At 39.7% G+C, this 13,877-nt stretch overlaps 1 protein-coding gene across 2 annotated transcripts in view; it reads right to left on the bottom strand.

Moving 5' to 3' along the window:
• Positions 1-13,877, bottom strand: part of MAP3K5 (mitogen-activated protein kinase kinase kinase 5) — a 222,179-nt gene that overhangs the window by 139,376 nt on the left and 68,926 nt on the right. For both annotated transcript variants that reach the window (XM_077486787.1, XM_077486786.1), the window contains exons 2-3: positions 11,269-11,408; positions 6,612-6,635 (exon numbers count right to left, since the gene is read on the bottom strand). In XM_077486787.1, the coding sequence (XP_077342913.1) occupies positions 6,612-6,635; positions 11,269-11,408 (164 nt within the window). The remainder of the gene's footprint in view (positions 1-6,611; positions 6,636-11,268; positions 11,409-13,877) is intronic.

Below are 13,877 nucleotides of genomic sequence, written 5' to 3'. Positions count from 1 at the left end.
ACTTGATGAAGGGCAGAAGAGGAGATCACTGAAGCTTTGGAGTGGAGGTAAGAGATAGAGCCTTTTCTGCAATTTCCTTATCTTAATTAGCATCATTTAATCCTTCCAGTGTGGGGGGGGGGGGGGGGGGCTGAAAGGGTTTTTTCTTTGTGGCCAGAGTTGGGCTTTCACTCCAGGCAGATAGATACAAAATGCACACATTAATGCCGTTTTTAAATGCAAGCATTGAAAGTACCTGAATTTCATCTGGTATCAGGTTTGCAATGGCCGGTCGGACAGCACTCTGGGAGTGGGAGAAGCAGCACAAGGAGCCATTCAGTTATGCTGCGGTGCTTGTGTACTAAACGGCAGGGGCTGACTGACAACTCATGGGGCCCCCGGGCAATAGGAGATTATGGGGCCCCCAGGCAATCAGAGATTATGGGGCCACACAGTATACAATCACACAGTATACACAGACATGACAGATGTAAAAAAAATAAAAAAAGATTTTTACATACTGTCCCTGGTTTTACTGAGGCTGGCAACCCTGATGGGGCCCCCTAGTGACCCGGGGCCCTCGGGCAGTGCCCGAGTTGGAGAATGGTGAGTCCGCCCCTGTTAAACAGAACATGCCAGTAGGAAGAGTAAGCGACAGAGAGAAGAGCTAATTTGTGTACTGCCTCTTCATTCACTGTCCAGTCACAATGTAGGGGAGAGACAAGACCTGTAAAATTTAATTAACTGTAATAGGGAAAAATTTAATTCCCTGTCCTGCCAGACAGGAATGTACTTTGTGTAGAGCTCTGTAAAAATCAGAACTGGATGGACAGAAATACAAATCTTTTGGCAGATAAAACAGCTCCCGTATACAATATATATTTCATCTTTGTTTGAAAATTATGAGACTAGTAATCAGTTTTAGTTTTTTTGTATAATGAGTACATAACCACATTAAATTACATTTCTTCTACATCTGCTTAGAGTTCAGCTTTAACAAAACATCAAAACATGTATTAGGAGTTCATTATTTATCCTTATCCTTATCCTTACAGTGCCAGATTCCAAAATTCATACCACCTGTTTTAGTAGCTTTACTGACACGGTTACTTCAGGTATGTCTTAAGCCCCGTACACACTATCAGATTGTCTGCTGAGTTATTCCTTCAGATTTACCAAAACCATGTAGTAGAAGGGCCAGCCTGATTGCATACACATTGAAAATCCTAAGGTTTGACTTCATATTATATGGTTTTGGTAAATCTGAAGGAAAAACTCAGCAGACAATCTGATAGTGTGTACGGGGCTTTACTAGCCCCACTTTTACAAAACAGCACTATTACAGCACCAATTTCAACAAGATATCTTCCTACAGTTTGTAGATAACAAAACTAGAGGTAATTAAGACCGTATGTAAGCTGACATACAAAGACAGGCAGAGTACCTGTCTCTGTACACTATAGCAGAGCGGCCTGCTTGCCGCTGCTACCACCTCCTCACTTGTTGTTAGAAATGCTGTCAACTTCACAGGTGGCAGACAGACTCCTAGCATCTGGTGACTTTAATAGTGGGCAAAACCTATTAGGGAAGCTGCGACACTAGTTCCCATTCAGGTTCGCCCTCTCTTTATGATTGACAGCTGTCAGTGGGCGGAGTTTAGCAGCCTGATATTGGCAATGGATCCAAACAACTGCCTGTTGTCAATCCCAAGGGAAGCAGAGCTGTTGGGGAACTAGTCTAGCATCTCTGAACCAGGCTCCATCCACCCAACTTTAAAACAGTTCATCCACCCCAAAAATTCATGCACCTGTTTACAACCAATACATGAATCTGTTGTCCTCACCCTCATTCCTGCAGAGGCCCGACAGATTTCGAAAGAATTCCCCTAAATGTGTATACAGTAAATATTTTTCCAAATAAAGTATAGAAGCACATAAATGGTAATTTTCCATGTTACTTTAAATTGAAAACATTTATGAAGAATTCATGTCATGATGCAAATGTATTTTTCAACATTTTCCACGTATCTATTCGCCTAATTTAATGCAGATTATGTTAAAATGTTTAACACTTAGGCCTTATGTTGTAAGGCGATGCATAAACTGCTGGCACTATATAAATACTGTATAATAATAATAATTCACACGGGTATAAGGAAGCACTGTCTTCAGTCGCCTGGAATGCACAGATGTTCCATGCAGGGGCGTGCAGGCAGCGAATTGAAATCAATGACAGGCGACCGGCTGACCTCTATGTGCATCTCGGAGTGTACGTTCATGCAAGTCTGATGCAAGGATCAGAACACAGTCTGTCTGTGTCCTGATACGTACATTGGATACGTGTTAATGTGCACTCTGTGGTGTATCGCCTGTCACTGATTTCAACAAGCTGCCTGCACACCCTTGCATGGAATACCTGTGTGTGTTAAGCCTAAAAAAGGAAAGCTAGAAAGTGAGTAGTTAAAAACATAAAGCCTCGTACACAGGATCACATTTTCGGATGGCCGTTCATTCATTTTTTTGTTGCATGCTAATCTCATGTTGAAAATGAAGAGGTTACTCACCATACGAAAACTGTCGTATGACAGAATTCAACTTAGGAAGTGATGTCATGTGTTGAATTGTTTTGTATGTATTCTTTCGTTTCTGAGCGTGCGTAGTCTTGCTCTTACGATTTGTACTAATTATATGAAAATCGGACCTTGTGTTCATGTATGATTAAAATTTTATAGTCTGCATATCCAGCTTTTGTCATATGAAAAATCGGATTTGGCTGTCAAAAGCACCGTACGAAGGTTCCAAAAATCGGCAGATCGTCCGTCGGATGAAGTTTTACTTACGATTTCGTATCGTGTGTACGGGGCTTAAGTCATTATAGAGGAACACAAACCCTGATATTTATCACTCAGGGCAGACCTACATCTTAATATAAATGATGAAACAGACAGCACATACTGACACAGGAGTAAGCAGGCCAGGCTATGAAGCAACAATACACATGTAACCACAGGAATGAAAAACAAGATACAGGAAAGACAAATGAGCTACTAAGAATATCAGTAAGTTTCCTGCATAGTCATAGTGGTTATTACAAAGAATAAACCAAGAGGCAGAAAATAACATAACGTGTAAACAAATAGCAATGTAATTCTCAAATAAATTGCTTATTCAACCATTTAGTACATCAGCAATGAGACAGCACATATTTTAATGTGACACCATCAACAAAATAAGGGAGATTCAATGTACAGTAACATAAACAAGGCTCTAACAGTTGCTCTCACATAGCTGCTTTTCTGCCATAAAAAAGCATGTTTACTGCTTTACTATGTCATTTAAACTTTATAGAGTGCTTTACATCTCCAACCACATTTACAATAACGTGGCCCCCCCCGAAAACAGTTTCCTTTGAGGGCTGGTTAAAAAAAAATGACACAATATTACCAACTAGTGGTTTGCTTAAAGTTGGAGTATACTATACTATAATAAGGCTTACCAATAGGCATGGTAAATATCTCCTTAACATGCAGCGTTTAGGAGATATTTATCTTAGATGCAGCTGGTCACATCAACGCCGCTGAAATGCTTTGTTTTCAGGTAATTCTATCATAATGTGCTAGTATGCGATGCATATTAGCACATTATGACTTAAAGTGCGGTGTACTACCGCTTTAAAGTATAACTAAAGGCGAAACTTTTGTTTTCATTTTGGATAGAGGGAAGATGGATAAAAACACTTGTCAGTTTGTATTGCTGTTTGTGCTCCCATTAACCTCCCTGGCGGTATGATTCAGTCTGGAATTAGGTGCTGAAAGCGGTACAATTATTTTGCATGGAAATCTGGCTTTTATTTTGTAGTCCTGTAATTCTTAGGAATAACGCTCTTAAATCTCTTCAAACCAGAGTCTAGCAGACATCCCGGGTATGATAAATTTTATAATATAATAAAGAATAAAAATTATTCAATAATGTAATCAAATCCTAAAACACTGAAAAAGGGACACGTTTTGGTTGCTATGGACAATCTCCAAATTCCAGGCAGAAAAAACAATATTTATAATATAAAAGTGCATGCAGGGCACTGCACAGACCACTAGGGACAAAGGGGGTGTGTAATTTTTTTATACAGTACTGTAATCTGTAAGATTACAGTGCTGTGTGTGTTTTGTGACTTTTTACTTTTTTGAATTTGCCATCGTTCTCCGCTCCCGTGCACCGTAACGTCGCAGGGAACGGAGCTCGGCGGCATTCGGCACTGTGAATCGAGCGGAGGACAGCTCGATCACACAGCGCGGGGGACATCGCTGGATCCAGGGGACAAGGTAAGTAACTCTCCCTGTGTCCTCCCCTGCATCCAGCGATGCGATCCCGAGTCTGGCTCGGGGTTACCGCTTCTATCAGTAAATTCCCAACCCGAGCCAGACTCGGGATTACCAACAGGGAGGTTAAGGAGATTCCTCCTCTCTATTTGTCCTGATTACCATTAGCATTGAAAGTGAAAGTAAAAGAAAATACCAAATTTTGGGTTGTTCCCAGAAAAGTAATAGAGGGGAAATCTTCATATGGGGACACTATTTCTGGTGACCTGGAAGTCCCCAAGGAATTCCTTTAATTCACAGGGATTTCCTCTCACTTCCTGTTTGGCTATGAGACAGAAAGTGAAGGTAAATCTCCCCAATGGGACAAATATGGCAAAAATAAATCTGACAGGGGTTATAACCCTTCCTTGCTCCAGCCAAAATTAAACAAAATTGCCTATAGTTCTACTTTAATATGAAGGTAAAATATGAAGGTATATAAAGGAACACTAACAAGGAGGCACAAAACTGTAATGCTGGGTTATGCATACTCTGTATATGTTGTGCTATGCCCTTACTACAGAAGCCTCAACCCACATCAGTTTTCCAGAGACAGTTCTGTGTGTGCCAGCTCCCTCCATGTAACTATTGTTACTATTGTGCAGGCATCTGGTGGTTGGCTGCCCACCTACCCTTTGGGGTAGGTGGTCTATCACATGCCTTGCATAACTGGAAATGGAAGTAACAAGGTTTTTGCTAAGCCTGACATTGACTGGGGGAGGGGGGGGGTTATAATTTTTTTTTCTACTGAATAAGATGGCTTTGTTCCCTTCTCAAAGATAACTTTTTTGCAGGAATAACTAAAAAAATGAATTAAACAAAATGTTAAAAAGCAACACAGGGGAATAGTGGTTAGCACCTCAACCTTGCAGCTTTGGACAAGTGTGCACTTATATGTATTCCAATTGCCAGAATAAATTAATATTCTGGGAAGCAAAATGCATTTACGCTTAAATGCCATATGCGCATAAACGTGCGTAAATGCATGCATAAACATGCATACATATTATAACATTAGAGGTGTTTTTTCTGTCACATTCTGGCAGGAAAAATTCTGTTTGTTTTCATAAGCCTATGTGCTTTAGGCCTAAGGCTTTTATAGGTCAGCTGTTAGACCTGTGTTCTTTAATCTCCTTTGCTGCGCTGTTGGACTTGATTATTTCATATCTAAATGGGCCCTAGTATGTGTATGTATGCATGCATATGAGGTTGGGACTTTAGATTGTAAGCTTCTTGGAGCAGGGACTGTTGTGAATGTAAATATGTAAGGCACTACATACAGTATATTGTCAGCACTATGTAAATGCTAAAAATTGTAGCGTTTTGAAACCTTGAACATATAGAAAAATGAAATGGTAAATCAATGTCACAAAAGTAAAAAAAGTAACATATATAAAAACAAAATGTCTGTCAGTCTGTCATTAATTGGTTCCTTTCATAACGCAAGATTTGTGTGGGATCTCAGGAGAACTTGATCGCTCTAATTATATTACACTAGAATAATAGAGACCGTTCCATCCAAACTTTGATGCTTGTAAATAAAGTTTGTTCATTGTTTAGGCTACTTTTACACTGGGGTGGGGGGGAGGGGGCGTTAGTGGTAAAGCGCTGCTAATTTTAACCCCCACTAGCAGGCAAATAAAGGGTTAAAAGCACCCGCAAAGTGCCACTGCCGAAGCGCTTCACAGGCGCTTTGGCAGTGGTGCTCATTGATTTCAATGGCAGGGGCAGTGGAGGAGCATTGTATACACTGCTCTCGCACCGCCCGGAAGATTCTGTTTTAGGATTTTTTCGAACATCATGCAAGCACACCGCCCCAGTGTGAAAGCACTCGGGCTCTCACACTTGGGCTGTAGAGGAGGCATTTTTCAGGCGCTTTACAGGTGCTATTTTTAGCCCAAAAGTGCCTGAAAAATGCCCCAGTGTGAAAGTGGCCGTAGCAATGGAGAAGTACTTAGTCAAGTCTGAAACTCTGAAAGAGAAACTGTTAAATGAAAAGCAAGGAAACAAGCAAAAGTACAAAGAAGATTACAATCGCTTCAATCTGATTTGCTCTCGAAAGCAGGCACATCCTTCACATTAAATTTAAAAGTAATATATATGTAAAAATAATTAAGTTCTTCACCACAAAAATTATTAAATCTTTTCAGGTGTGGCATGAAAATTTTTAGACCTCTTTTGTGCTCCGCAAGACATAAAAGTTTGAGAAACACTGGTATATTGGTTAGACAATTTGCTGTAGTCTTAACATGGAAACAAAAGAAAACATACTCACATTATTCTTTTGGCATACGATTTCCTAAAAGAAAAAAAAAATAACAGAATAGAGTTACATAGTTATAGTTAGGTTGAAAAAAGACACAAGTCCATTCTAGTTCAACCAATAAAAAGGGTAAAATATAAAAAAGGGTAAAACAAAACAAAAATCTATAAATATTAATATCCATATATTATAATATGTACATTTAGGAAAGAATCCTTAAAGCAATCTACGGAGTTGAACAGAACCAGCTCTTGAGGGAGTCTATTCCACATTTTCATAGCTTTTACTGTGACAAAGCCTTTCTGTATTTGGAGATTAAATCTCCATTTTTCTTTGTAGAAGTTTAAAATGGCAAACTGACCATTCCATGAGCATCTTTAGACAGCTCACTCTTTGTATGGAGCATGGGAGCATGGTTTGTAACATTTAAGTAAGGATCACAGATGCATCTCTAGCACATGTCAAATATACTGAAATTGTAGTCTATTCCACTTTACGCATAACTATTTCAAAACATTGTGAACCATGTACACAAGTTTTACAGGAAAGTAAGGCGCACTGGGCATTTGCCCAGCTCCTCTGAATGCCTTTTCTCATGGCAGGAGAAAAGCAGCTTAAAAAACGCACCTAAAATCACATTCAGGTGCTTCAAGCATTTTGGGCGTTCATCCATTCCATTGGCCAGAATATTGAAACATAGAAATGTGACGAGAAAAGACCTAGTGGTTAATTGAGTCTGACCATTTATTTTATACATGTTTTGTATTTTCGGTTCGTTTTTTTGTTTTTGTTAACTTTTTTTGTGTGAGTATAGATCTAGGTTTGTCTCAAGCATGTTTTTTAATTAATGATAATTTATATTCATTTATAAAAAAATACAAATTATTATTCATTTATTCTGGCCACTAAAATGAATGAACACTCAAATGCTAAAAAGGCCTGGTGTTTAGGCACATTTAGATTTATTTACAGGCGTTCAAGCGCATCAAGCACTGAACATGTAAGTGATTTTTTTTTCAGCCTCTAAGCGCTCTCCTACTATGCCTGTAAATGAATGTGCATATATGCCCTTAAAAGTGGCTTTTTTTTTTTTTTTTTACACCTGGTGTGCATGAGGCCTTATACTGATAAAAGTAGGGCTTCCAGTTCTGACCTACTTCTAAAAATGCTCTTTGCCTGGCTGTCTCTGGCTTCACTACTCCTAGTCACTGCCTCAAAACATATTTGCAACAGCTAAAATCAGATGGAAGTAAAAACTCCTAATCTGTGTATATGTTGGTCAATGGCTCAGAAAGTACTAAAGTAACTCCAATACAGCCAGATAACTACTGTTATCAGAAGCAGAATTTAAAGTGGAGCTCCCCCCACATGAGGAAGCTCCACTTGTTTGCCTCTTCCTCCCTCCCCCTTCTGCTGCCACATTTGGCACCTTTTGGGGGGAGGGGGGGAGTGGGTGCTGTAAACTGAGGTGGAGGTTTGGCCCTCCTCCTTACCCCGCAACCTTCTGGGACACTTCACAGATCCCAGAAGACTGTGGTCCATTCATAAAGTGCAGCACGTTTCACTGCCGGTTCCCCTTAGTCAAGATGGCAGTGCCAAAACCCGATAGCCGATTGAATAAGCGACTCAGGGGAGGACACTGCTGGATGCCTGAACAGGTAAGTGCCCTAATATTGAAAATCAGTAGCTACAGTATTTGTAGCTGCTAACTTTAAATGTTTTCTGAAGGAGCCTGGAGCTCCTCTTTAAAGTGGAAGTAAATTCTGGATGCTCATCTGCAGAGTAAAGTGTAACTTCTTCAGCTGAAGTGGTTACACTTTACTCTGCAGATTAACCAAATGTATTTTGATTAAGCAGCTGCTGGTTAGAGTTAACATTTACAAATTGATTTATTATTGTTAATTAATGTGTTGATTTACTTTCCTCCAGGAGCGCATAGTATTAAGAATACTAGAATATAAAATTCTGGAAGCTGTTCCAAAAAAAAAAAAAGCAGGCAGAGATTGATGGGCTAGTCAGTATTGCATGTGATCTCCCTACATCTGATCCTTTCCCAATTACTTATTTACCATGCCATGTTTTGGGTCTTTGCATGGAAGTGGCCATCTTGGTAGAGGCAGAGCTCTGTTTCCAGGGAGTTTTTGTCTGTGAGCTTCTAGGAAGGAGAACAATGAGCAGAGTACAGTAGTGACATCACCAAATTTCACTTCAAATCTGGTGAGGCTAGCAATCAGAGGCAGTAGTGGCTTAGAAATCGCACTGTAGATACAAAGCTATGTTGATCTAGAGGGGAACCCCTCGGCTTGCCTGCTTCATCTCAAAGAGACTGAGTAAAAGATACAAGGCCTCTCTTACAATCCAGTTGCTTAATTCGGCCAAGGTATGCATCCCCCTCTGCTAGAGATCGGAAAAACCCCCCATCCATCAGAGGTGGGGGACTTGAGTCACATGACTTGACTTAAGTCAGACTTGAGTCACCTGTTTGAGGACCTGCGACTTGCTTGTCTGAATTCAATAAATGACTCGACTTGACTTTGACTTGTCACTACTGATTTGCGACTTGACTTTAACTTAGGCTATATGACTTGCAATGACTTGGCAAGTTGGCACCATAACACTACAGCCACTAACTAACACTACCCCTAACCGTAACCACCACTAACACACTAACCGCAAGCCGCCGTCTGCCTACCTGATCAGCGCGTCATGCAGACAGATGGCTGAGATTGTAGTGTTCAAAAGCCGCGTCGCCTCGTCTGTGATAGGTGGAACACTCAATTTCATAGCAGGCAGTGTTCAGCCTATCACGGACATCCTCTCATCCTCGTCTGTGTTATGAAGATGTCCATGATTGGCAGAACACTGAATGCTGGGAAATTGAGTGTTCCACCTATCACAGACGAGGAGGAGGCGCAGCTTTTGAATACTGGAATGGCCACCGCCTGCCGGGACGCCTGACCATATAATAATATATGCCATTTTTATATAGACAACCACCTCTACATATCCTCTTCTTTAATAGAGAAGATATCTTGTCAATACTAGGTTTAGTATATTGTATATGCATAGTATATTTTTATATAGTATGTTTTTTAATTCTGCTGTAGTACAATGCACAATCAAAAAATAAAGCCCACATCTTTGGTTCAAAAAGGATCTCACTCAGAATTATCCATTAGGTCACTTGTTTTACATATGTTAAAAATTGTGTTTTTATATGAAACTTGTACATAAGTGCTAGCTGATGCAATCATAGTGATTATCACACTGACCTGCACTGTAATTAAATGTTATTTTATCGGGGCATAATGCAGAGGATACAACTGCCACTGACTATAAATGTATAGGGTGCTATTTACAAAGTATATTAAAACCCTAAAACTGATCCATTGCACACCCCCATATGTGGCATTTTAAGTGGCTATTCTCATCACCATTCAAGTGTCCAGATGTTGGCATTGTGTCCACTGATTTAGATGTTAAAATACTTTGTTATTGGTTTGAAGTTCAGACTTTGAACTTAGTTATTTCCCCCCTCAGCAAGGACTACATTTTTTCAGGCTTGTTGGCCATTTAATTGCTGAGTGTTCTGCTCCTTGTCTGCTGTTTTGGCATTCAAAGTGTTTCTTTAATATGCCAAGAAAAAAGCACAAAGCAGTTTTGTTAATGTTGAAAATAAAACAAAACCTTTCCTGAACACTGACTTTTAAGTAATTTAAACGTGGAAATGGGGTCAGTATTTTGACTTGATTTGTGACTTGACCAAAATAAATGACTTGACTTGACTTGCTTGACTTCTAGTAGGGACTCGACTTGACTTGCTTGCTTTTCGCCACAGTAACTTGGGACTTGCTTGAGACGTGAAGGTTAAGACATGAGACTTGCTTGTGACTTGTACATGTGTGACTTACTCCCATGTCTGCCATCCATATTCCTGTGGTTTGCTAAAGTAAAAAAACTGAGAGATATGGAGGACCTCAACGCTACCTTGCACAACCAGGAGGAGACCTTCCGTAAGACCTGGAGACTGCCTATCTTCAGGAGATGGCACAATCAGGCTGACCTTCTAGAATTAGTCCCATTCCCTGGGTGAGAGGCCCTACCTGTACACTGTTTTTTTTTTCTCTTGCTCCCTCTTCTTTCACACTATGGGGATGCCTGATGACCGGACCCTCTTCTCCTCTGGTATCCCCCCCTTCCACGTACCCTTGTCTCGGTATTGGGCTATAATATCTGAACATGGTGCGTATTCTTGCTTACAACACACTCACCTCATTGTCCTATTTTCGGGCTAAGCAGGCCATCGGGATGCAATGTCTCCTGATATATTGTAAAAGTTCTATTTTATTACACATTATTTTAGTATACTGTTTGGTTGTCTATGACTCTATGTCTTGGGTATTCCCTGTAGTTGCCTGTCTGTCTCCCCAGCTGTGCACATGGATAATCATCTCCAAAACCATAATGTTCTTTCATGCCCACCCATAATGTGCAGAGCTGGGCTTGTTATATAATTTGGACATCTGTTACTAGTGCAAACCTTGACTGTTAAATGCAGATTTCTTTGGAAAATAAAGGAATTACAAATCTAAAATAAAAAAAAATTGTATATGGAAAGTAAAAAGTAATGGCTACCATTATGGTTTCGTTTTGAGGTCACCTGACTTACCTTGAGTGACTGAAGAGATTCAGAGTTTGTGTCGCAGTAGAGGATGATATTATTAGCCATGCTAAAGCTTTCTCTAACGCCCAGGTGATAGAAAAGGGATGGCTGCCGAAAGGCATCAGTCATTTCTACGACCGCAATATCTGCATGACACAGGAAAAAAAAAAAGTCAGTGCTTTAACTTGCCAAATATAGGAAAATATTTTAGTCTATAACCGTATTTATATAGAAAGGGGTAGTCCCTTTTTCAGATACAAATTCCAGGAAGTTGGTTTATGGCAATAGCTAATGTTGAATAAAAAAGCAAAAAAACTAAAAAACAATGTTTCCCATAACTGTCCATTGTCATACTATCATAAGTAAAAAAAAACATTGCAGTCAACTTCAGAGAAAGTAAATTGCTAATAAGGCATTAATGAAGCCGCGTGATTCAGTATTTTAACTTATCGTAATATCCTAATAATGCATGTTTTAGGTATCAGGATTTAAGCGATATATTGTCAAAGCACTATAAAGCCCCATACACACTATCAGATTTTCTGCATATTTTTGTCTTCAGATTTACCAAAACCATGTAGTAGAAGGGCCTGCCTGATTGCATACAAATTGAAACGCCTAAGGTTTGACCACATATTATATGGTTTTAGTAAATCTGAATGAAAAATCAGCAGAAAATCTGATAGTGTATATGGTGCTTAAGTGTTGATTATGGGGGAATTATCCCCTATGCTATAAAGAAATGTCATAAGGTGCATCAAGGTACAGAAAAGACACATGAGAAAAAAATGTATTCAAATAATGCATGCTGATTTTAATAATAATTTGTATCAAGAAGAGAAATCACAGTGGTGTGTGACTATGACTTTTACTGTTTACAGAATCACATGCAGAAAATTCAGACAAACTGGTTGTACCCAAGTCAATTGCTGGATCGACTTGGGTGAAATCAGCCTGCCTGTATATGGATGAAAGTTTGTTTGGTGCCTGCTGAACTGGCCGAGTTTCGATTCATGTATTGCCGGTGTCCTATCACATAGTGTCCCCCATCAGATAGTGTCCGCTGTGTACTGCGCATGCGCAGTACACAGGACACACAGATTATGAAAATATCTGAAGATGAACGGTGCCGTGCGCCGTGAGTCCAGGTTCTAGCCCCCCCATCCAAGTGGACATAGAGTTAGAATAAAAAGAGCCAAGCGCAGCGAGGCTGTGCCCGAAGCGTGGCGAGGGGCCCTCTAATATTTGCAGCCCTATGTCCACTTGGATGGTGGGGCTAACACCTCGACTCACGGCGCAGGTGCCATTCATCATTGGAGATTTTCTGAAGCTCCTTCTGCTCCGTACTGCGCAAGCTCTGCGCCTGCGCAGTACGGGGCGGACACTATCAGATGGACGGACGATATATGGCAGGACACCGGTTTAACGTGGGATTTGCTCTGATTTTCTTTTGCTTTTCCAGGACAGGAAGTGAATGTAAATCTCCCCAGAGGAACACAAACAGCAAACAATAACCTAATAGGATCTTTAATCCTTTTCTACATAAAACGAAGAAAAGTCTGGCTTGTACAGTACTTTAAAATCATTAAAATACTAATGTATGATTACTACAAAAAAACACAAATAGCACAAAGCTTTGAAAAAAACGTTGATTTTTCTATAGAAAGTCAGTATTTTTTTTAACACATGCTCATACTGTAATATACTGGTTGAACATAAATGTAAAAGCTCAAGAATCTAACACATAACTTTCCTAACATAGCCCACTGTAGTTCCAAATAGTGTGAAGCTCAAAAACAAAGCTGTATTCAGGCAAAGATGTGACAGAGCTGCACAGAAAGCCCCACTCCAATAAAAGAACAGTTTGAAATACAATTTCCTGCCAAGTCAGAAAAATGATACAAAAAAAGTTCCTTTGTTAGCAAAATTTTGCAGCTGGTAATTGAATAAGAATGAAAGCCTCATTTAGCTCGAGTTCACAATTAAAGGGAATCTGTCATGGAGCAAATTACCTTTGTAAGAAACCTTTGATTGAAAATACCTTTTCTCTGACCCTTAGGCTGCCTACTAATTCCAGGTAGGATTCTGTCTCCCTGTCATTTAACTAGTTTATGGCTTATAAAATAAAGAATGGACATTTTTTTTATATAAAGGAAGCAATGAACAGTGTCACGGGACCCTCACCCCCCACGCCCCCCACCCCCAAAGAAACATCCATGGATTCATCTACAGATCTCTCAAACGGAACAGTATAGTGAAAGCTCTGGTTGTATGGTAGACCTCTCAGGGGAAGTAGTCGCTGTTTCCTCCCTTATTCAGCCAATATTTGTGTCAGAAATTACTAACACATAATTATTGCAGCTTTTTGACACTTAAAAAGTGCTGAGAAGATAACGACTATTCGACCCAGCTATTGCATGTGATAATCAGATATGTACCTGATAATACTTTCCCTGCTCACTCTAGATTATTTAGATTATAAAGACATATTTTCTAAACCGTGACACTTTATAAAGATTTTGAAAAAAAATATCATAATAATAAATGGGTCTATAGGTATACTAATTATTTCAAAAGTGGTATAGCAGAAAAAAAAAAAACGAAAAAAGAAATAT

Source organism: Lithobates pipiens, unplaced genomic scaffold (genome assembly GCF_037356315.1).
Source record: "Lithobates pipiens isolate NorthernLeopardFrog02 unplaced genomic scaffold, aLitPip1_a1.2 Scaffold_18, whole genome shotgun sequence".
Taxonomy (NCBI): Eukaryota; Metazoa; Chordata; class Amphibia; order Anura; family Ranidae; genus Lithobates; species Lithobates pipiens.
This window is presented reverse-complemented; position numbering and strand designations above follow the sequence as displayed.